The 21,512-nt window shown below is 37.4% G+C and overlaps 3 protein-coding genes across 4 annotated transcripts; 1 reads left to right on the forward strand and 2 right to left on the reverse strand.

Annotated features, from left to right (window-relative positions):
* Positions 1-92: 92 nt before the first annotated feature.
* perm1b (PPARGC1 and ESRR induced regulator, muscle 1b) lies at positions 93-6,114 on the reverse strand. The gene is made up of 4 exons (XM_067587210.1): positions 5,966-6,114; positions 2,319-5,194; positions 2,100-2,216; positions 93-1,931 (listed from the first exon to the last, which is right to left on the reverse strand). Exons 2-4 carry the CDS (start codon positions 5,167-5,169, stop codon positions 1,843-1,845), a joined length of 3,057 nt encoding a protein of 1,018 aa, XP_067443311.1. The 5' UTR covers positions 5,170-5,194; positions 5,966-6,114; the 3' UTR covers positions 93-1,842.
* A 1,438-nt stretch (positions 6,115-7,552) lies between these two features.
* c4h1orf159 (chromosome 4 C1orf159 homolog) lies at positions 7,553-15,381 on the reverse strand. Of its 2 annotated transcripts, XM_067587212.1 has the most exons (10): positions 15,157-15,381; positions 13,048-13,128; positions 12,874-12,958; positions 11,644-11,739; positions 11,484-11,540; positions 10,992-11,126; positions 10,733-10,758; positions 10,574-10,598; positions 10,127-10,251; positions 7,553-8,437 (listed from the first exon to the last, which is right to left on the reverse strand). In XM_067587212.1, exons 2-9 carry the CDS (start codon positions 13,117-13,119, stop codon positions 10,148-10,150), a joined length of 600 nt encoding a protein of 199 aa, XP_067443313.1. In that variant the 5' UTR covers positions 13,120-13,128; positions 15,157-15,381; the 3' UTR covers positions 7,553-8,437; positions 10,127-10,147. The 2 variants fall into 2 exon arrangements, with proteins under 2 accessions (XP_067443313.1, XP_067443312.1); XM_067587211.1 differs by having other exon boundaries at positions 7,553-10,251; positions 15,157-15,380.
* A 2,036-nt stretch (positions 15,382-17,417) lies between these two features.
* On the forward strand, positions 17,418-21,063 carry LOC137181486 (interactor of HORMAD1 protein 1). The gene is made up of 8 exons (XM_067587221.1): positions 17,418-17,547; positions 17,783-17,863; positions 18,112-18,250; positions 19,024-19,160; positions 19,263-19,311; positions 19,406-19,490; positions 19,766-19,881; positions 19,997-21,063. Exons 2-8 carry the CDS (start codon positions 17,796-17,798, stop codon positions 20,693-20,695), a joined length of 1,293 nt encoding a protein of 430 aa, XP_067443322.1. The 5' UTR covers positions 17,418-17,547; positions 17,783-17,795; the 3' UTR covers positions 20,696-21,063.
* The last annotated feature ends 449 nt before the right edge of the window (positions 21,064-21,512 follow it).

Raw genomic sequence — 21,512 nt, forward strand, 5'->3', positions numbered from 1 at the left:
AGCAACAACTAAAGGAAATGTCAGCAGGTTATGTATGTAGTCAAAGCTACTAATGAGAAATCATTTTAGCGTACATTTTGTTCCACTACAGGATGTGGCAGATGTGTTTTTGCATCACAGCAGATCCTGCACTGATCATGTCACCAGATAGTATTTTAGACCACAAGGTGACCTGAGATGAATCTAAGGGGTAGTAGAGCTAGATTAGTCGATTAATCAATTAGTCGATAGACAGAAATTTAATCAACAACTATTTTGATAATCAAATAATTTAGTCTTTTTTTTTTTTTTTTTTAAAGCAAAATATACCAAATATTTGCTGGTTGCAGCTTCTCAAATGTGAAAATCTGATTCTTATCTTTATTATCCATGATATTAAACAAATATCTTTGGGTTTTGAACTGTTGGTCAGACAAAAAAAGACATTTGAAGAAGTTGCCTTGGGCTGTGAGAAATTAATCGATTAACTGTTGGTATATCGGTGAAGGAAAAAGACAAATCTGCCACAGAGGTTGTTAAGTTGTTTTTCAGGCCTTTTCACCTGACTGTATATTTTAACACTGAATAGTTTTAGCTCTTGAGGCTTGTAAAAATTATCCAAATGAAATGGTCTAAAAAGGGAAAAATCACTCTCTCATACAGTCTGATGAGAGGTGGTTTTGTACTAAGAAGTCACAAGCAGAAAAGATGGAGAGCAACGTTTTTAGACAAAGCTAGCCCATCCCACAGGTCAAGCAGTCACTTACTTAATCTCTTCTTCCAACATACTATACATACAAACCAGACCAAAACCTACAACTGGACTTTCTCTCAGGCTTTCATCTCCAGTTTCATCCTCTACAAAGACACCCTGCATACACATCATATCAGTACATCAAAAACCCTACAAGCTGCTATTACAACTTAGCTTGGTTGAACCAGAACCGGACAGTGACAACCAGACATAACAGCGGCTGTTATAACGTATGAGCTTGTATTTACATATGGTCCATATATTAAAATCAGTTAATCCAGAACTGATAAACCAGTTATAAAATGTTTCAAATGTAGCTGAGATGTTTTCATGATAAGGACAAGGCTGGAAATATTTATTTTTTTCTCATTGTCATTAATCCCACGAAAAGACCAAAACCTACAATGTTCCAGATGGTCTCTCAATAAGTCCTGACTTCGACAGTCTATCTGTGGTCTCAGCTCTAAGCTCATTGGTTAAAAAATCTTTAAAATTGGTTCATAATATATACTGTCAGGTTTAAAAAGCAAAACAGGAAAAAACAGCAAATTTTACAGGCGTAAATAAACATATATGTTGGGGACTATTTTCAGCTACTGGTGTGTGTTTGGTGGATATTTACAGCAGCGAGACCGTTCCCATAAACTACAGTAATCATGTTCGTGGACATAAAGGAATATTACACCCGCTTCAATAAAATGGCTCACTTGTGTGTTTTAATTGTTTCGGGCCAGTAATTGAGCCTTGTGGCACAGAAGAATAATAATCAGGCTTTTGTTAGACTGACAACACTTGTTAGTCTGATAAATTAATTGTTGGTTTTGGTCTTTTCATGGGATTTCCTGACAATAAGAAAAATATAAAACATCACCAGACATCCTTCAACTAAAATGTCCAACTAGTTTCAAGGTGATATAAACTTTAAACATGGGTTTGCTAACCTCTACTTTTACATCCTGTATTGTAACTTGGAAACTAATGTATACACTGATTGAGACAGTAGATATTTAGTAGATATGATATACAGTATATACTATATGTACAATAGATATATTTTTATGAATGGACCCAAATGAAAATGTTTGGAAATGATGTCTGTTGTGTGTGTATCAGGGATAATCATGAAGAGAAGTCTTCTTCTTCACATACTGCCGCAGGTACTGGATAGCCGACAGTGCACTCACATTTGCTAGAAGAGCTGAAAAAGATTTCAATAAACGTTAGTTTGTAGACTTTGATGTAAAATCAACCAAGTCACATTGTTAATGTTAGATATCTAATGTTTTATTTTAGGTTTTAAAATGAAAAAAAAGTTTTTAGTCAGATTATCAGAGGAACAACAGAATTAGTTCAAGAAGTTTTATACCTGCTTTCCAGGCATCAGCAGCCTTTGGATCAGAGGATGTCAGTACCCAGGAGGCAAAGGCGATGCAGACCAGACACATATCTGCCTGCTTCAGTGTGGAGAAGATGCCCTCTCGTTCTGTAAGAGATATAAATGTGCACAGAAAAGTACCGTTTAATTAACAGCTGCTTTGGATATGTTTTTGAGTTGACATTCAGTCTAGGAGAGGCTGACACCTACTTCCTGCCTGTACAGTGTCCAGAATCCTCTGCTGCACTGCTAGCTCTCTAAACAACAGGGACTGAGCTGAGGAGACTCTTCCCTCACTGAGCACAGGGATTTGTGGATCTCCTCTCTTCTCAGCCTCAACTGGGAACACCCAGGCACCAGACCCTCTGCACCAGATGCTACCTTTGTCGTGGAAGCGTATTTTCCTTATTGACAGCAAACTTTTCCAACTGCGAGGTCCCACAATCCCATAATCACTGGACTGGATGAGAGAGTGAGACACAACTCTGATAGGAGAGAAGTCGTCCTTTTCCAAGGAGTCTGCACTCAGGAAAACATAGTCCGGTTTTGGGAATGTGAGTTCTCTGACGGTAGGATGTGAACAAGAGAAAATAGGGATGGGTTTTCCCTCGCTGCGCCAGGAATCATGGAAGGAAGAGAATGACATTTCATCTCCGAATGAACAAAGAGTAAAGTCATACACAGGAGCCACTGAGAGGTCTTCTGGATCGTAGACGGTGACACAACTGGAGTCATTCTTCACTTTATCCTGCATGAAAAAGTATTCAACCACTTCTGGGAAGGATATTCGGTAGTGTTCATCCAGTACGTCTGTGTAGGATAGAATAGGTTCAGGTATTAATGCTCCCAGACTCTCATTTAAATCTAAAACCATGTTTTCCTCCAGAGACTGACAGCTGCTGAGAAACAGTCTGTCCTCATCACTACCGAGCAAAGCCTGCAAAGATAAGTCCTCTGTGTTTAGAGCTTGTACGTTGCGCACACTTTTGCTTTTCGTCATCTTTCTTGGCCACTCAAATTCGCTCGATCCCCCATCAAAGTCTTCTAAAGGAACCGGTGTCTCCTTTCCTTCAGAGTTTGTGGACCCATCCTCGTCATGTGCTGAGAAAAGAGAGTCAGTCGTCCTTTGACTGCGTTGGGTTTTGCTACAAGGATCAGGACTGGAGTTCCTGCTGGCGCTGATAAACTGCCAATAGTCTTCTTCAAAATCGGAGGTGGAAAAGTCACAGCTTGAGCGATCCAGCTTGGATTCATCAGGCTGCGTGCAATAGTCTGAATCAGCTGTGTCGGATGTGTCCATTAAACCTACATCAGATGAATGATACTCCTCAGTGTCCAAAGGGCTGCTATGCGTTGGAGCGTCTACATTAGGTCTCACTGTTTCTTGTGCTTCCCTGTGAGGTGTGCTTCTAGCCATCCTAAGCTGCAAAATGTCATTTATTGTCAGTTTTTCCATCTCATCCCAAAAAGCGGAGATGGCGTACACTGGTCGAGCATGGCCCTCGGCTTTGGCGTGTGTTTCGGGGCCGTCAGCCACAGAGCAAGGTGTTACAGTTAAATCAGGAACAGGGAGAGGAGGAGGAGATCCAAGCTGATCTCCCAGAGAGCAACCAGATGCTGGAAGATTTGCTTTAGTTGGCAATTCATGCTTTTGGGGTCCAGGTGTATCCGAGTGCATTTGGGGCGCCGTGCTGTGTGTGTCATTTTCACCTACGGAGTTGTTGTCTGGCATTTTGTCAGCTCTTTGGCCAGCAGATGGAAATGTCAGGGAAGGCTCAACATAAGCTCGGTTACTTTCATAACCTTCACAGTTGGTAGCTGCTACATTGCTGGAGAGAGTGGCATCGCAAGAATGCATTTCTCTGCCCTGTGTACTGTCAGCGTTGCATTGCATTTGTTGGTTTTCCATGTGTTGGTCTTTAATGAGAAGCGCAGGTTCCTCTATTGATTCTGCGGCTGACAGGTAGCATTCAGAATCGTTACTGGGAAGGGAGAAGAACTCAACACTGTCTTCAAACTCATCTGATTCCAAACTCTCCAGCTTTGAAAGGTCTTTGGGTGTAAATGTCTCTGCTAAGCTGCAAATTTCACATTTGTTTATGTCAATTGTTGGCTCAACTGTGTTTTCTTTGGGTGGATGTGACACATTGACTTCTTCACCAGAAGTTAAAGAAGACATGTGTCCCCTTTCAAAGCTCTCAGGATTTATTTCAGCACTCAGATGACCTCCTGAGTTTTGGTGTGATTGCGTAATGAACTCCGTGTCCCTCTCTCCCTCAGATTCATTTTTATCTCTATTTACCTCTGACTCAAAGCCATATCCAAGTGTGTCCTCCTGCCCGGCGCTGCACATGTGATTGTCTTTATAAGGTTTTTTTTGTCTTCGTTTTTTTTTCACAGAGGCGACACGTGATCGGTGTCGTGCAGGACTGTCGTTCACTGTCACGAACCAGCGCTCTTTCTCTGCTCTAATAGAAACGCTGCTCACATCCTCACCCACAGCCACAGCTCTCTCTGCAGTGAGTGGCTCAGTCACATTTAGATTGTTTACATCTGGATCAGGCTCAGGTATGGGTTGGAAGTCACAAGTGTCGCTTTCTGTTTGCACAGAAGCGTGAACATCTATGACTTCAGGTTGCAGCGTGTTTGTAATGTTGTCATTTGTCATCTCTGTGATGTGTTCTGCAGTATTTCCTCCATCAAGACATATTTCATATTTCATCTGTGTTACACTCTCCTCTTCTTCTTTAGTCGTAACATCATCTTGTTGACCTCCCCTATCACTGTGATTAAGCTGCACTGATAGTTCTATACAACCTGTGCAGCTTTCTTCTTCAGTACTGCACCCTGTCGCGTTGCTTTCAGGTGCATCTTTGTTCGCAGCGGGCCTTTGCTGTGGCTCCTGCCGGCCTGCATTGAAGATTGAACTTGAATCCTCTGAATCACTTGAGTTATCAGGGCAGGCGAGGGAAGGCTGCAGCAGACTGCACTCCTCACTCTCCTCACAGAAGCTTGTCCAGTCATACTCTGCAATGTGTATGCTGTGATCCAAATCATCCATTTTGATACTTTACATGCTCTTCCTTCTGAAAAAGGTAGAGAAGGTGTTGGAGGGTTACAGATTTATTTATAGATATTTATTTTGCTAATAATAAGTGTCCTTCTGCAGTATGTAACATCCTTTGTATCCTTGGCTGAAGGTACATAAACACATTTGAGCTAAATATAGAGCACATGCATTTGTCTGAAGCTTAACATTGCCTTTAATCAGCTGTCATTAGGAAACTATTGTGCAGGGCAAAGGTTAAGTGTATCTAATGTGGAACTGCTCTTGTTCCTTATTGAAAATAAATTAAGTCAGAACTTGGGAAATGACGACCTCAAAGAGCAGCAAAACAACACCAGAGCACCATGGTCACAAGCTCCATAACAAACCCTAAAATACTCCACGGCTCTGCTCTTAGAAAACAGGTCACATGACCTGATATGAAAAATTCAGCTGTCTAAATGTCAGTTTAAGAAACACGGTATCATATTAACAAACATACTCAGCGGGTGTTTTTGTAAACAAAGTGAAACTGTCATTGCAGAAAGTGAATCTTTGCGTTGTATTTGATCAACACTTTTTTGCAGAATTGTTTCAGCCACACGTTAAAATGTTTTCATTATTTTCAGGTGTGCAGTTTTTAGGATTACTATTTAGTCTTCAGTATAATGGACGGTGTTGTTAAACTTAACTGCTCTATGTCAAAGTCATTAAAGTCTTGTATTTTTACATTATTAAACTGACCAATATGAAGCACAGCTGCAATACAATAGTAATTGTTAAAGGGTTTCGATAGTAAAAAGAAGCCTACCTGTTGGCGTCAATACTTTCTCCCTGCAGGGACATGCTCTGATGTCCGTCTGTCCTTGTATATGTCAGACTGGCGCCTTGCACTCAGCCGTTATAAATAGAGTAGTATGTCCAGTCACATGTAGCTGCTGGTGCAAACGTCCTTCCCTCCGTTACCAGAGGTGTGACATTTCAGTGACATTTCAATACAAGCCCCCTTACATTTATTAGAGGTAAGATATTTAATGTATCACATAATTAGGCTAAAACATAATAGACATACAACTGCAGTGATGCACTTATATACATATACTGTATTAGTTTAAAATGACAAGTATTTAAAGGTCCCCTCCAGACATGTTTTAAGATGTATATAAAATACTCTGCTATGAATAATAATTTGTCTAGTATGTTTTTTTCCACAAAAAATTTCAATTGTCTTGTTAAAATCCTTAAAATTATGTCTCCTCCTCCTCCCTCATTAAAAATTTCAGAATCTATGAATATGCAAATGTATTTCATTTCAAAAGTATAATTGCGGGACAGAAGATGACTGTAAAGTCTATTCTCTGTGTTTGTGCACTGGAGGTTTCATGTTTCTACATCAAACTTGTGTAAGTTGCATACTGGACCAGGATTGGCTCCAAACTAGTTGTGATGTCACAAATCCTGCTTGTATGTACACATTTTAAACTGAGATTTTCAATTAGCACAGAGAAACTTTCCACTTTCTGCAGATGAATGTGAAAACAGTCTTCTAGTGTCAAACTCTGCACATACATCATTCAACAGAGTGAAGCTCAAACATTCAACGGTAAAAACAAGAAGAAAAGCAAATTTTTGAGTGGAGGGAGACTAAATTCTTAGTGATATTACAGTCTCACAATTTTACATCTAGCCTTGGTCTCTAGGAGGACCCGTCACATATCTTTTGCAAACTAAATTTTTAAAAAAAGTTCATTATTTGTAGTTAAAAATGCACCCATCTTATATTTAATATGCAAATTCTACAATTTTACCATCAATTCTTGTGTCAGCTCAGGTCATGTTCATGTATAAAGAGGCAAAAGAACATTAACTTAAAGAAGACATTTTGAGAAATTATCATTTTTTATATATTTTTAAAATCCATCCTGATGAATAGATTGAATTTTGATATTCAAAATGATTTTGGAATCAGTTTCTACATACACATGAGCAAAATCAGAGCATTAAGAATTACATTCTTCTTAAATCAAGAAATAACAGAAATGACTTCTCACAGGTTGAATATAGACCACCACTAGTGACAATAATTAAGTTGTGACAGTTGCTGATGTGTGTTATCTTAACAATCAACATGAGTTCAGTGTTTTCGTTTCTGTTTGGTTTATTTGCCCAACTGCTAGGAGGCACTTAATCCAGTTCAACAAAATGCAATCCAATTCAATTAAAACATGAGCAGTAGAGAGATTTCTCAGTGTTATCAGGTACATGTTAAATCTCATAAATCACAAGACGACAGAGAAATGATATTTCAGTCTTCCATGGGGAAAAAGAAACACACCAACATGATTCAGCGGTGTTAGAGCTCATATGTCTGCATAATCACAGCAAATGTAGACAATGATTATGGAAAGGTGCTTTATTTCTGCAAACATTACACATCTCGAGAGCATTCTTCATGGCATTGAAAGTAGAATATGTACATAATTACAAAAACAATACATCATTTGTATAAAACAGTATGTACATGTATTCAGCTGTACAACAGCAAACACATGAAGCAAAAGGGGGAATATTCATGGAATGATTGCTGCCTTTAACCTAGTTGGGAATAGCTTCACGTCACATTGCTCCACATGTACTGAAGATGTAAATGACTTAGTGTTGTCAAGATATAAAACTATAGGAAATTAAATACCTTGTAGCAAATAAAACTTGGGTAACTACTTGGATAACTAGCCTCGCTTTAAAATTGTACATACAGTAAAGGCCACTGGATATAATTAAAATACCCAATTATTCATCACAGGTAACGTCATGACTAAACATTTCTTGGCTGTGTTTAAAGCTCATAATGGCACAGTAATCACAGTAATGGCATACAGGAAACGCCATTTTCTTCAGACAACATTTGGCAAAGGTAATAGTAGTCAAGTAATGTTCACAATGCAACAGTAACGTTGCCAGCTATACAACGAAAAAATCTCAATCACACTCGGTGGCAACAAGATTTTCTGAAGTATTTTTATCAAAATTATGGTCCAACATTAGCTGGTGGCCTCAGACAAATAAAGTGCACTAAGATCCAGTAAATCTATGTTTTGAGAGGTAAATCCATTAGAATTGAAATTTTCTGCAAAATTAGGACATTTAAAAGCTTTTCGTAAGATCAGAAATTTTCTTGTGAACAGTTATGATTTTGTTGAAAATGAGCTCTTTCATGATTGAGAAGGTCTGTTGTGGACTGCAATAGATGATGCATGCAACTGAGATGCATGATTTGTTGTACCTGTGAAATACATTCACCTTGGTTGAGCTGACAAAAATAATAAATACAAACACGATAATAAAAATACAAAATGCAATCAGTCAATCATCAATAAAGCGTCTAAAATGTCCAGGTCCACCAGTTAAACTCCACTGCTATTACACACAGTTTACTCTGTTGGTCTGATTCTAATCAGTAAAACTCAGTGCACAGTTACAAAACACAAATAAATATCACACATGTAAAAAACATCCTAATAAGCAAAGTTTAAGAAAAAAACAGGCTTCCATTAAACATTACCGGGCTGTTACTTTGTCCAGAAAATCAGTTCGTCACTGTCACTTAGTTTGGTCTCGAGCTCTTAGCTTTAAACAGACTGATCATGTATTCATGACACCCATCACTTAAAGGAATAATTTTTGGGAAATTATTCGCTTTTCTTGCCGAGAGTTAGATGAGAAGATCAATAGAAGTCTCATATCTGTGCGGAGACAGTCAGCGTAGCTAACCAAAAAGACTGAGAACAGGTGGAAACAGCTAGCCTGGCTCTGTCCAAAGGAAGAACAAAAAACACCTCTAAAGCTCAATTATTAACATGTTTTATCTTGTTGTTCTATCCTTACAAAAAACTAAGTTGAGGTTTTATGGGGGGCTGTGTGCTAGAATACTTCTTGTCCGCCTTTATGCTAAGCTAAGCTAAGCTAAGCTAAGTGCCTGCTGGCTGCAGCTTCATAGTTTTAGCAGGTATAATCAACATTTTTATATTAACAATGACTACATGTAGGTGAAAGGGGTCACTCGTGGGGACAAAACCACAGATAATTATCACTTGAGCGTTCGGTTCTCCTAGCATCTTTCAGCTCATCATTTTAGTTTTCTGGCTCGCAATTTTACTGTTTTGGTTTATTCTCACTGCTCTCATAACATCCTATTTTGGCCACAGCAATCAGCTGTTTTCATCAATGACGCTCTAAAACCTGTTCCTGCCCAATACCGAACATATTTTTCTCAGGAGTTGATGGAGACCAAAGCAGAGCTAAAAGCAGAGTGAATATTGGACTTATTTCTTCCAGGTGGTCAGAGACACAACTCCAAATGAACGCTAATGCTTCTCTGTGTCTGTTGGATGTATAAATAAGCAACTGTTTGCCAACAAGTTCAATTTAAAAGGTGATAATATGTCAATGTTGAGTTCACAGCTTGTTTACACTGCCCCCAAGCATCCAAAGAAAATCAGTTAGTGCAGATTTAACGGACAGATATCAGTGGTATCAATCTGCTCATCTAACTCTTAGCAAGAAAGCGATTAAGCATATTTGATAAAATGTCAAACTATTCTTTTATCCCACGTTGTCAAAGAGCAGAGAAAAGCTGCTTAATGACAGTTTTTCAGTGTTCTTAATGAAAAATGAAGGAGTGATCCTGACTGATGAGTGCATCTCATTCACTGCAACAGGGCAGCATGTGTGTTGTACCTCTTTTCAAAGAAAAAAACATGAACAATTCAGAGACTGTGTCAGGGAGATACTGATTTTCTTCATTATTACACTTTAGTTAAATACAGAAAAAGTAAAAAACCCACATGGCGAGAATGGCAGCTACAGTTAAAGTTGGCCACCTAAGTATGAGTTAACCAGTTTGTCTGCGCTGCTGTACCTTCAACAAGATAAGAAAATCAAACATCGTTCCTGAGCTTTCTCTCCTATGTACCTGCACCAGCACTCCCACCTCCTACACGTTATAGACTTCAGTAGTGGATGTTGTGGGTATGATGGCACTATTCAGTGTTGAAGTTGCAGAGGGCCGCTCCCTTCTGACATATCTTGGCTTCCTCACTTCAAAAAGAAAACACAGAATAATGAGTCAAAGGCAGAACAGGAGGGATACATTTTAATGGCTCATAACGGCTAACCTTTAGCTTTTTTTTTTTTTTTAAACAGATTTTATGGGCTGATAAGCTCTTCCTGGACAAAAGCCTTTGATGTTACAACTGCAAAAATGCAACACACCTCAGCAACATTGCTCATTGCTGGGTAATGTTTTGACTGCTTTGGATTACTCAATAGCAAATACTATAACCTGTTCAGCAAGATCAGAGAGTCTCAGTTTCAAGACAAGACAGGTAGCGTACAGAGTGAGACAGCATAGTAGTCTTACCTGTAGAGGAGGGTATCATGACAGCCTGGAAGGGAATAAACACAAAGGACTCATTGTCTTTGTAGTACAAGAGAATATTGCTGGAGGTAACAGTAAACAGACAAACATTAAGCCTCCAAATGTCTGATTAAATTTGAATAAACAATAAAAATGACTTACTGTCTCACTTGGTTGAAATATGAACGCTGTAAAAAAAAAAAAAAGGTACACAAAATGTTTACATTTGGTTTATACAGTATTGACTGAAACATGACAACAACATTGTGTTTTCCATGTTTTATGTTCTTCAGTGCTTTATTACACAGGATCTATTATTCGTGGTAGATAACAGTATTAAAAACAGGAGGTCTGGAGCTTCATGTGCAGGTTAAACAAAAGTCTGTCTGCGTGTGTCACACCTGTCCTGTACGGCGCTTACCCTTGTTGCGGCGGTAGAAGATGCTCGGGAGACGGTTGGAGCGTTTGAGGTAGAAGAATGAGGCAACAGAGAGAATCAGAAACAGGCTGATCAACAGTGTTCCCAGAAGAAGAGAGGCAGCTACACCTGGCCCTCCTGCTCCAAAACAAAGCACAAAACAGGAAGTGGTTGACAACACTGGAACATTTTACCACTTCAGCAGTAGCACAGACATACACCCTTGCTACCCATGGAAAGAGAAACTATTTTGGTCTCCTCTTACTCAATTTACTGACTAATTTCAAACTTGTTATAGCAAATGACGGCTATATTAGTCCTTAAAGCTTCATTTATTCCCTTGAAAAATAACATGCAACAATGCAAGACATTTGCTTGACACTGAATTAACGTTTCAAATAATATATACAGGTGAGCACATGACATTACAGTTAAATAAATATGGTATATATTAAACAAAATAACCTCATTATGACTGTGGATATGATATCTTACCAATTTTAGGAATGACAGTAGTTACTGTTGTATGATTTTTCCTCTCCACTGTGTAGTCTAGCAAGCACAGAAAAGGGCAAATTAAAATAAACGTGATTCAAAGTAACATTGAGATTTTCATTGGTGCATTAACAGTAAGTGAATAGTTCCCAGTGCTTACTGTAGGTGCAGACTGTTATGTTTTCCAAATCTACAGCTGCAGAGTCACAGAATATGCAAACAGTGTTGCTGTTCTCAAGGACACGCAAGAAGCATCCTGAGGAAATCCAAAGAAAAATATATTTAATATTAATGAACTGACAAAAAAGTGCACTTTTCGCATTTTATTCTACAATGAAAAGAAGACAAAATATGACTTGCTGTATAAACTGTACTTTCAAGATTCACTAATGCAAACATTTCCCCAAACTAATCCAGTTTTAAAAGTCTTAAATGAACAAAAAAGGGTTGTTTTCCTTTTATTACATGCTGCCAAAGATGAGAGTAACATGAGAACAGGGACACAGCAGGCTGTTTTTGCAAGTTAAAACTCTCAGTCCCTCTGGCATGCAGGAGCAACACTGCCTCCAGTTTTTTCACTCTAAAATTCAAACATCATTACAATTATACTTTCTCTTTCATTTTAAAAAGTACAGCAATAAACAACTTGACTCAAACATATTTGTACTGTGTGTCACTCATAATCTGTTCCTGGAACATCTCCTGTGTCTTTCAGTTACGTCTCCTCAATGTCATTTTATGCTCTGTATTTGCTCTCATATAGCATAGTAGCACATATACAGTGTGTGTTTAACTTGACTGGGTTTATCCAACCATTAACCAAATTGTTATTACAAGCACAGCAGTTCATAAATCTCCTGTGTGCCACCAGTTGCTAGCAAACTTAGACATATCACATCATTTCTCCGGTACAGTTTTGCTCTCTTGTTTAGCAGTTTAACATAGTTTAAGCCTTCAAGTCAAGAAGAAAACCAGAAAGCCTTGACCTTTGACTTCCAGAACAGGAAGTAAGGTTTATCATTTATAAACCAAACACCTCACACACACTCGGAGAATCAATTCACCATTCAACCAACTGATGTTTAGGAGTCCACCTACATTTCTATCATACTGTAATGTTGTCAGTTTAACTTCCAGGGTGCTCTCCATCTGACTCTGTCTTACTAATCCAATCGAATATCTTGGATTTTAACCATCAGAAGATTTGCTTTATGCATTTCAATTTAGCAGAGTGACTTTATGGTATACACTGATTAATGGGCAGAATATAATTTCACCCTGGTTGGTCTCTGACTAATGATGATAAAAATAATAATGAATTAAAGACGATAAAAGGTTAATAGTGACTTTCTTCATATGTGTGCCAACTTTGTTCAAACATTCACATTACCTGGTTCACAGTGAGTGTCATTCGAACATGAATTGTTCGCTCTTTGTTTCTCGCCACAGCACTCCAGTGAATTCTGATGTAGGGCCTGTCGACAGAACAGCAGTTAACTAGTTGATGCAACCTGCACAGAGCACATTGGACTTTCAGCTTAGTAGCATAACATCCGTTTTGTACCTTAGTTACAGGAGTCTCGGGTCTGATGAGAATCACAGTTGCAGCCAAGACCAAAAGGAATGACAGACCCATATTCGAACCCTTAAAGACCAAACAGACTTGAATTAGATAAACATCAATAACTGAGCACAGAGTAGATTCATTTACTCATTTAATACCACAAGAAACAAGCGTGATAAACAAACTGACCGGTTGGACATTTATCTAATAAATGTATCATATAAACTTTATTATTAGGACAAACAAAATAATTCAAAGAAATTTAAGGTCATTCTCTGTCCTGTTTATTGGCCAAACAAAACTTAATTGGGTGTCAAGCTTCCTCACTGTTTTGGTGCTTGTTGCAAGCAATATTAAAAACTATCAGGTGCAAAATGTTAATGAATGTCTGACCAGATCTGTAGTCTTGTTTGCTTACTGTATTCTTTATTCACATACTTAGTGATTTAAATCCTGATCTTGACGACTTTAAACTGTATTTATTTAGGCAAAGTGATTGTACAGCTAACAGTGAGTAGCCAACATTTAATATTTGCTTTGCTTCTTTTGGTAAATGAAAAAATGGATTTTGTAGGATAAGCAGCATATTTAACTTCTCAATGTAAGTGAGCAGTTTTATCAGTAATACTGAGCCTCGGATATATGTTTGATGATTCAAGAAATTTAAAACGATACCCAGCCCTCTTAAATACGTTTGTGGTGTCTTGAAAGGCTGATACTATCTCACTTGTACAGCTGCAACGATTAGTCGATCAATCGATTAGTCACTCAACAGAAAATTAATCGCAAACAATTTTCATAATCGACCTTTGAGTAATTTTTTAAGATAAAAATACTACAGTTCTCTCATTCCAGCTTCATAAATATGAATATTTTCTGGTTTATTTAGTCCTCAATAAGAATAAACTGAATATCTTTGGTTTTGGACTGTTGGTCGGAACAAAAGAAGAAATTTGAGGACCTCACCTTGGACTTTGGGAAACAGTGATCGATATTTTTCACCATTTTCTGACATTTTAGACTAAACAACTAATCGATTAATTGAGAAACTAATCGACAGATTAATCGACAATATAAATAACTAGTTGCAGCCCTAGTCACTTGTGAATCATTTTCCCGATATAACAAGTTTTTTTCCTCTTCATATGTCATGAAAGAGGGTAGAGTGTCTTTTAAACATGAAGGCTACCATAATTGACTCAACTTGTCTCGCAACAATACATCTGACAGGTTAAACTAATCTTTTAGCTGAAATCAGGTTGGAAATGAGGTCATTAATTAGAAACACGACTACACAAAGATGCAAAAGATGTTAATCAGTGTTGCATTCAAACTAAACAAATGAGTCACCCACACACACAACTAACAATTATTTTCCTTATCAATTAATCTGTTGATTATTTTTTCGATAATTGATTCATTGTTTCAATGTCAGAAAATGTCAGAAAATGGGGAACAATGTCAAAGCCTCAAATGTCTTGTTTATCCAGAATTCAAAGATATTCAGTTTACTGTCATAGAAGACTAAAGAAACCAGACAGTATTCACATTTAAGAAGCAGGAATCAGACAATTGGGACATGTTTTTCTCAAAAAAAAAAGAGACTCCAAACGATTAATCGATTATCAAAATAGTTGGGGATTCATTTAATCGTTGACAACTAATGGATTAATTGACTAATCATTGCAGCTCTTCACATTCATGAGAGGGCAGTTTTCCACTAAAGGTGATTTCAAATACACCTGCCACTTTTCTGTCTGTCTTTACGTTACAGTTGTCTAATTTGACACCATCGTTTTTAATTAAAAAGTAATTATTTCATGTGTAACGCCCTAAGAAACGTAGCTAATTGTCTGAAAAGGCACGAAACGAGCTAATGTCAGTTGAGGGACAGAGGATGGTTAGCCTGCTAGCTTAGCACCTGTCAGTGGGATGAAGTTATGCTGTGATTGAGCCAACAGACATACAGCTACGATCATCATATCAGCGCCAGTGAGGCCGACCTGCTAATCTATATCAATCTGTTTGTACATTATCGAGTGTGTTTGCAGTCACAGACTCAACAGCTTCACCACAGTGTTGAATAAGAAACACAAAAAGTTCACTCACCAGATAAAAAAAACAGCAGGCTGTGGCCTCAACAAACTCCTGGGTGTGATTTTGTAATCGACGTCAGATCCCGTCCGCCGCAGAGGGTTTTAGCAGACAGACAGTCGCTAACATTTGTTGGCAGGTTTGTCATCAACAAACCTCTGCAGCTCAGCCACAGATCATCCTGCAGCTCGCAGCTCACAGTCAGTCAGCAGCTCGCCTTCATTCAGCACTTCCGGGTACGAGTTTCTGAATAAACAACACCAGCTGTGTCGGAGTGGAAAAAATAAAAGATAAACAAATAAATAAGAATCAAATACAAGACTATCAAAGACTATCAAAACATAATAATAGTAATAATATTATTTTACATTATTATTGTTATTATTGACGATAATGACGTTACTGGTCATAACTGTTGTAATCATAATTAATAATATTAATAATAAGGAGAAACATGAACACAATTAATAATGTCATAATAATAATGATAAAAAATGGTAAATTAAATACACTCCATTAACATACATGAGGGAAGCAAAATATTAGGAACACTTTTCAATATAATGCACTCCAATACACCACCACCACACACTACGTCCTCAATGATAAACATAAAGTGAGCTTTCTGACAATGTCAACAAAAACTGAAAATGTATACGCTTTGTAAATGTAGAATTTATTGCAGAGCTGTTCTACTGGATTGCATTAGATTGCACAGGTGTACCTAATAAAGTGGCCGGTGAGTGTATATTGATAATAAAAAATGTTAATTAAATACAATAGTGTGTCTCGGCAATTAATTTAAATCATAATGAATAATTAAGTATCAACAGAGACACTGCATCTGAATGGAATACAGCCATTATTAATGATATTACATTTGTGTTTAAGAAGTCACAGTAGGCCTTTTTCACAGTAGACATTTTGACATGTCAAGCAGGAAAAGCACGGGTGTAATTAATGATATTAATGATGGCTGAATCCCATTTCATTTTTCCAGATTCATGATCCCATTAAGGTTCACCAGTATGGCTTCCTTAGACACTTGAATGCCATTGGTAATGTTATCAGTTCCACATATGTACTTTGCTTTCTATGACGAGTGAAAATGTCTGCTGTGAAAAGGTCAATATCAGCCCTACAATTATCATGGCCTGATTAACCTGTTAGGAGGATCTGGGGCAACAGTTTGTTTTTTGGGTCCCTACAGTCATACCTCACTTACTGCCAGTTGTGAAAGAAGTATTAAATCCTTTACTTAAGTAAAAGTACTGATACAGCAATGTAAAAATATTTAATTACAAGTAAAAGTCATGCATGAAAAATCCTATTTAAGTAAAAGTACATAAATATCAGCAGCAAAACGTAGTTAAAGTATTACAGTAAAAGTAGTGGTTTGGTCCCTCTGACTGATATATTATTATATATGACATGATTAGATTATTAATACTGAAGCATCAGTGTTAGAGCAGCATGTTACTGTTGTAGCTGCTGGAGGTGGAGCTAGTTTCAACTACTTTATATACAGTTAGCAAGTTTAGTCCAGTGGTTCCCAACCTAGGGGTCAGGCACCTCCGAAGGGTCACCAGATAAATCTGAGGGGTTGTGAGATGATTAATGAGAGAGGAAAGAAGAAAAACACAGTTCTGATGCACAAATCTGTTTCCAGTTTTTGGAAAATGTAGGTGAAATATTGGATCATTTGAACATTTATTAAAATGAAACCATGTAAGAAACCACTGTTTAGTGGAGCTGTTAACAACTCATTGACATCTGAAATGTGACCCCGACTACACACTGTTTTTTGTAAGATGTCAAAAGCCAAAAAGGTTGGAAACCACTGGTTTCATCTTTAACAATGTGTTGTATTTTAAAAGCTTGTTATATTATCTAATGTGTCAACTCTTCATCTGAAAAGTAACTAAAGTGGTCAGATAAATGTAGTGGAGTAGAAGTATAAATTACCATAAAATGGAAACACTGAAGTAAAGTACAAGTACCTTAAAACTGTACTTAACTACAGTACTTGAGTAAATGTACATAGTTACTTTCCACCGCTGCCTACTGCCCTCTGTGCAATGTGTACATACTCTATTGTTTCCCATTAAATGTATGTACATTACACCAAACTGATTAATTCTTATTTTTGTAGAAAACATATTAAAGAATCGAGCGTATATGATTTACTTGCTGGTGAAATGTTAATTGAAGAGACCACAGGTGTTACTTCAATATTCCACTCATGGTGAAATCAAATATTTACATAACACTTTTTGTTTCAGAGGTTTGTGTGTTGGTGCTTCCTAGAGTTTTCCGACGGCACCTGAATGCGTCAGCCTCGCCTCGCTCATACGGCGGGAGATTTGATTACACGCGACATCATCTTCATCACATAATATGCGAATTGTGAGTTAATTTGATCGTTTTGTACTTAATCTATGATAAACACTTACACTACTAAACTAAGTATAACTATCATGTGATAAAGGCTTGATAGGCCTTAACAGATAACCTAAATTTAAATTGTCTTTACTTTAATTAAAGTTAGCTAATGACGCATTTTCTGAACTAGCTAGCTAATGCTATACCGACATCAGCTAGGTAGCTAAAAATTCTACTAACTTGTTATCTTTATAAACAGGAAACCAAAAACAATGAATCATGTGAGGAACATAAAAGAAATGCTGAGCATCCCAACTGGAAGCAGGTGGTTAGCTAACACGTAAGTTACTTAATGACTAAACTTAGCTGTTATTTTCACCCACTGTAAAGTTATAATGTTATATGAAGTTGTTGAATTAGTTTTTCATCTAAAATCAAAACTTGGATACAGTATCATGAACTGCCTAGACCAATATTTGTATGTTTACCTAATTTCTACAAACACTTTCTCTGTTTTGCTGCACAAACATATTGTGTGTTTGTATTTTCTTTACTCTTCAAACCTGGTGGGAATAAAACAACCAACAGGAATGTGGCCACCAGCGGCTACTCCAGTTGCACAGATTCTCAGTTTTTCTTTGGGTCTCAGTTTTGGCCTGAAAATTCACAAGGCACATCTCAGGATATGAGTTTGTCATCCAGGACCTCCCAACAAAGTTCACAAGAGGTGAGACTAACCATCTTCATCTTGTAGGTGGTTCTTGGTGAGGCAGCGATATCTTCTAGTGACTAGATGCACGAAGAAAGAAGTCCCACCGGTTTAATGCCATTATAGCATTTATAAGTGAGCTGAGTAATGGGTCTAATGGGACAGCTGATGTGTGTTGTAAGAAAAGTAAAAAAAGACTAAGTGATGCCATTTGTGGGGCTATGATCTTTGTACTTTTGTTCCTTTAGTAAGTCTATATATTAAAAAAAAAAAATAAATCCAAAAACCTTAACATTATGCAGATCTAGAAAGACAAAACGTAATCACCATTTCAACCACAACTACAGCTGAAATTATTATATTCATTGAAGTTATTTGTTATTGACAGAAAATTAATCTGCATCTATTTTCATTATTTATTAATTGTTCCAGTCATTTTTTATGAAAAAATGACAAACATTTCAGATTCTCAAATGTGAGGATTTGATATTTTTGTTGGTCATATATCATAGTAAATGGAATCTCTTTGGGTTGGCCATATAAAGTAAAACAATCTTTGTCTCTGAGAAATTTTATTATAATTTTTTTTTTACTATTCTCCAACATTTTGTGGACAAAACGATGAATTGACAAAATCTGATTAATTAATGATGAAAATAATTGTTAGTTGCAGCCTATACCACAACACATGACTCGTTGTTTTTAGGGTTTGGCTGTATGGCAACAACTCTATTGTTATAGAGTCAGAGACTGTTATGTCCGTTAAACCTCTGTATTTTGTCACTTTTTAGGGGAGTGACCCAAAGTTTTCAAACAGTTATCACACCAAACCTCTCCTGTTTGGAGAATTTAAGGACAAAGCCAAAGCTTTTGGATTACTGGATAAATTTGAGGAGGACAAGAAAAAGGCAAAAGAAAAAACTGACAGGTACTTCTCTGTATCAGGAATAGAGAACAGATTTGAAACATACACCTTGATTATTAAAAGTAGTTGTAATCACTTCTAAATCTGTTTTGTTTGCTTTATCAGTGATATTTTAGCCAAAGAATGTCTAAATATACAAGAAACTCTCAACAATGTAAGTGATTATGGGCATCCATTCTGTTACTTGTTTTATTATAGCTCCTCTTTTCTAGATGTAAAATGTTAAAAAATGCTGCAATGTTTTTCAGATCCAACAACTGGTTGCTGGCACAGAGAAAAACACTGCTGTGTGCCAAACAGTCCTTGAAAAGTTTAACAACTTTGCATCAACATGTAAGTTTCCTAATGTGGTCTATTAAATCAGTATTTTTTTAACTTCATATTAATGTACTTAAAATTGCCTCCTGGATTACTGCATACAACAACAACAACAACAACTGAACTGGTACGTTATACTGTTTAGTAAAAAAAGGCAGTGAGTAGGCCTTTCTTATCACCAGTAGATGGTGCTCTCTGCCCATCATTAACTTAATTGTTCATTTTGAAATGGAGAATTTGTCAGGAGGAATTTATGTACTAATTTCTATCCTTTGATTCATTTCCTCCAGCACAAAATAATCTCAGCAGTCTCCAGAGTGACATTTCACAGCAGTTTGAGACTTTGCTAAATAAAGTGAACTCCCAGAAAGAGGTGATGACAGAACTGGAAGAAAGGGTGCAAAAGGTGAATAGTTTGTAGCTCATGTTCACAATAACTGCAGTTTCAGCTTGGCAAATCTTAGTAGCTAATAAATGTGTCTTATTAGTGAGGAGTGTCATTGTTTATTGATATTCTTCAGAGTGGAGACACAACTGCAGAACTTGCCTCAAGTGTGAAAAGCTTAAAAAATAGTCTGGAGTGTCTGAGACAGGAGCAGGAAAGAGAGAGAAGCATGCTTGAAGAGGCCCTGAAGCTGCTCAACGCCTTAGTCTTAGAGCATTCGGTTAAACCCAGTCCTGGGAAAGTAATGGACTCTGCTAGTCAAACGTCACCAGCGCAGGACAACAAGCTTGAAGGCACACAGTTTACAAGTACATCATACAACCTTGAACACAATCTGGTTGAAGTTCCCCCTCAGGACTCCAGCTGCATCATCGGGAAAAGGAAATCCACTTCGGGAGGCATCAGGAGGAGGCGCAAAAAGAGACCGCTGGTGCTCTCACAGAGGAGTAAGCGCATCGTCTCAGATGAAATCAGTCAACCTGTCGTGAACCGTCACAAACAACAAAAAGTTTCGAGACCTTTGTGTGAGCTTCATGATCAGAACAGGGTAACCAGCCGGGACAGTTTCAAACCAGACTGTCTAATGCCACTGAACAGGGAGACCAGATCCAGCAAAGCTGCAGGATGTTTCATCACCCCTCTCAGCTGCTGGTCTCAGGACAGTACCAGCTCTGCGTGCCTCACAGGATTCGAGTCCAAAACAGAGACCCCGGTGAAACCTGAAAGCTTCTGGCAGTTGTTTGACATGGATTGTGATTTTGATATAGGCTTTTAGAGGATGACCAAAGGACTCAGAACGGTAGCATTTGTTTTGTTATTTCTGTGACTAGCAGAATAATAGACAAAAAATATTTTAGCTCTTGTGACCCATGTTCTTAGTTTTCAAAGTATTCAGTTTTTGAAGAGGGAACGTATTTATTTTTTTGTCTTAGAGTGTAGAAGCTGTGGAGAGCTGTAAGAAGGTATCACACAAACCTTAAAAAACTTGTTCAAGTTTCTCTTTTTTCTGCGAACATGAAAAAAGTACTGTTCCAGTCAGGCTTCTTTGCTGACTTTTTAATTTAACTTATTCTCATTAACTTATTCTGTATTCATTCTGATGACTGAGCATTGCAAAATAAACAGAAACGTTCTGAAAACAAATCACTTCTCTTGGATCGTCTTTGGGAACCAAATATATCTGATGTATCACTCCTGAGATAAATATTTGAATCCTGACTATGTAAAAATATATTATGTTCTACATGTCAAAATAGAAGAGATCAGCTTTCCGATTTCCCTTTCACATGACCCTCATACGTCTCCGTTGGACATCTTGTTCCTCTGTTATACTGAGAAGTGTTTTAAATATTTTATTAGATTTATTAATATCAATCAGTCTAGACTGTGAGAGACACCTCTCTGTATAATCAATACAGTTCAACTACATCGTAAACTAAATCCTTCAAAATTATTAGAAAATTTTAAGAATGAACTTTTCTCTAAAACAGTTTTAATAAAAGTATAACCTTGATGAAGGTAGGATTCATTGCAGGGCTGCTGTATTAGTTATAAACTGGTAACTTAATGTACATTTACAGTATAAATTAAAA

Source organism: Thunnus thynnus, chromosome 4 (assembly GCF_963924715.1).
Source record: "Thunnus thynnus chromosome 4, fThuThy2.1, whole genome shotgun sequence".
In the NCBI taxonomy this organism is placed as follows: domain Eukaryota; kingdom Metazoa; phylum Chordata; class Actinopteri; order Scombriformes; family Scombridae; genus Thunnus; species Thunnus thynnus.

Coding starts and splice junctions, on each gene's coding strand:
- c4h1orf159 (XM_067587212.1), bottom strand. CDS start 13,119: ATGGGTCTGTCATTCCTTTTGGTCTTGGCTGCAACTGTGATTCTCATC. Junction 10,759..10,991: donor CTTCTACCGCCGCAACAAGG/GTAAGCGCCGTA, acceptor TTTTTTTTACAG/CGTTCATATTTCAACCAAGT. Junction 10,599..10,732: donor TATTTCAACCAAGTGAGACA/GTAAGTCATTTT, acceptor ATTCCCTTCCAG/GCTGTCATGATACCCTCCTC.
- perm1b (XM_067587210.1), bottom strand. CDS start 5,169: ATGGATGATTTGGATCACAGCATACACATTGCAGAGTATGACTGGACA. Junction 2,217..2,318: donor GGACACTGTACAGGCAGGAA/GTAGGTGTCAGC, acceptor TATCTCTTACAG/AACGAGAGGGCATCTTCTCC. Junction 1,932..2,099: donor TGCTGATGCCTGGAAAGCAG/GTATAAAACTTC, acceptor AATCTTTTTCAG/CTCTTCTAGCAAATGTGAGT.
- LOC137181486 (XM_067587221.1), top strand. CDS start 17,796: ATGAATCATGTGAGGAACATAAAAGAAATGCTGAGCATCCCAACTGGA. Junction 19,161..19,262: donor GCAAAAGAAAAAACTGACAG/GTACTTCTCTGT, acceptor TTGCTTTATCAG/TGATATTTTAGCCAAAGAAT. Junction 19,882..19,996: donor TGGAAGAAAGGGTGCAAAAG/GTGAATAGTTTG, acceptor GATATTCTTCAG/AGTGGAGACACAACTGCAGA.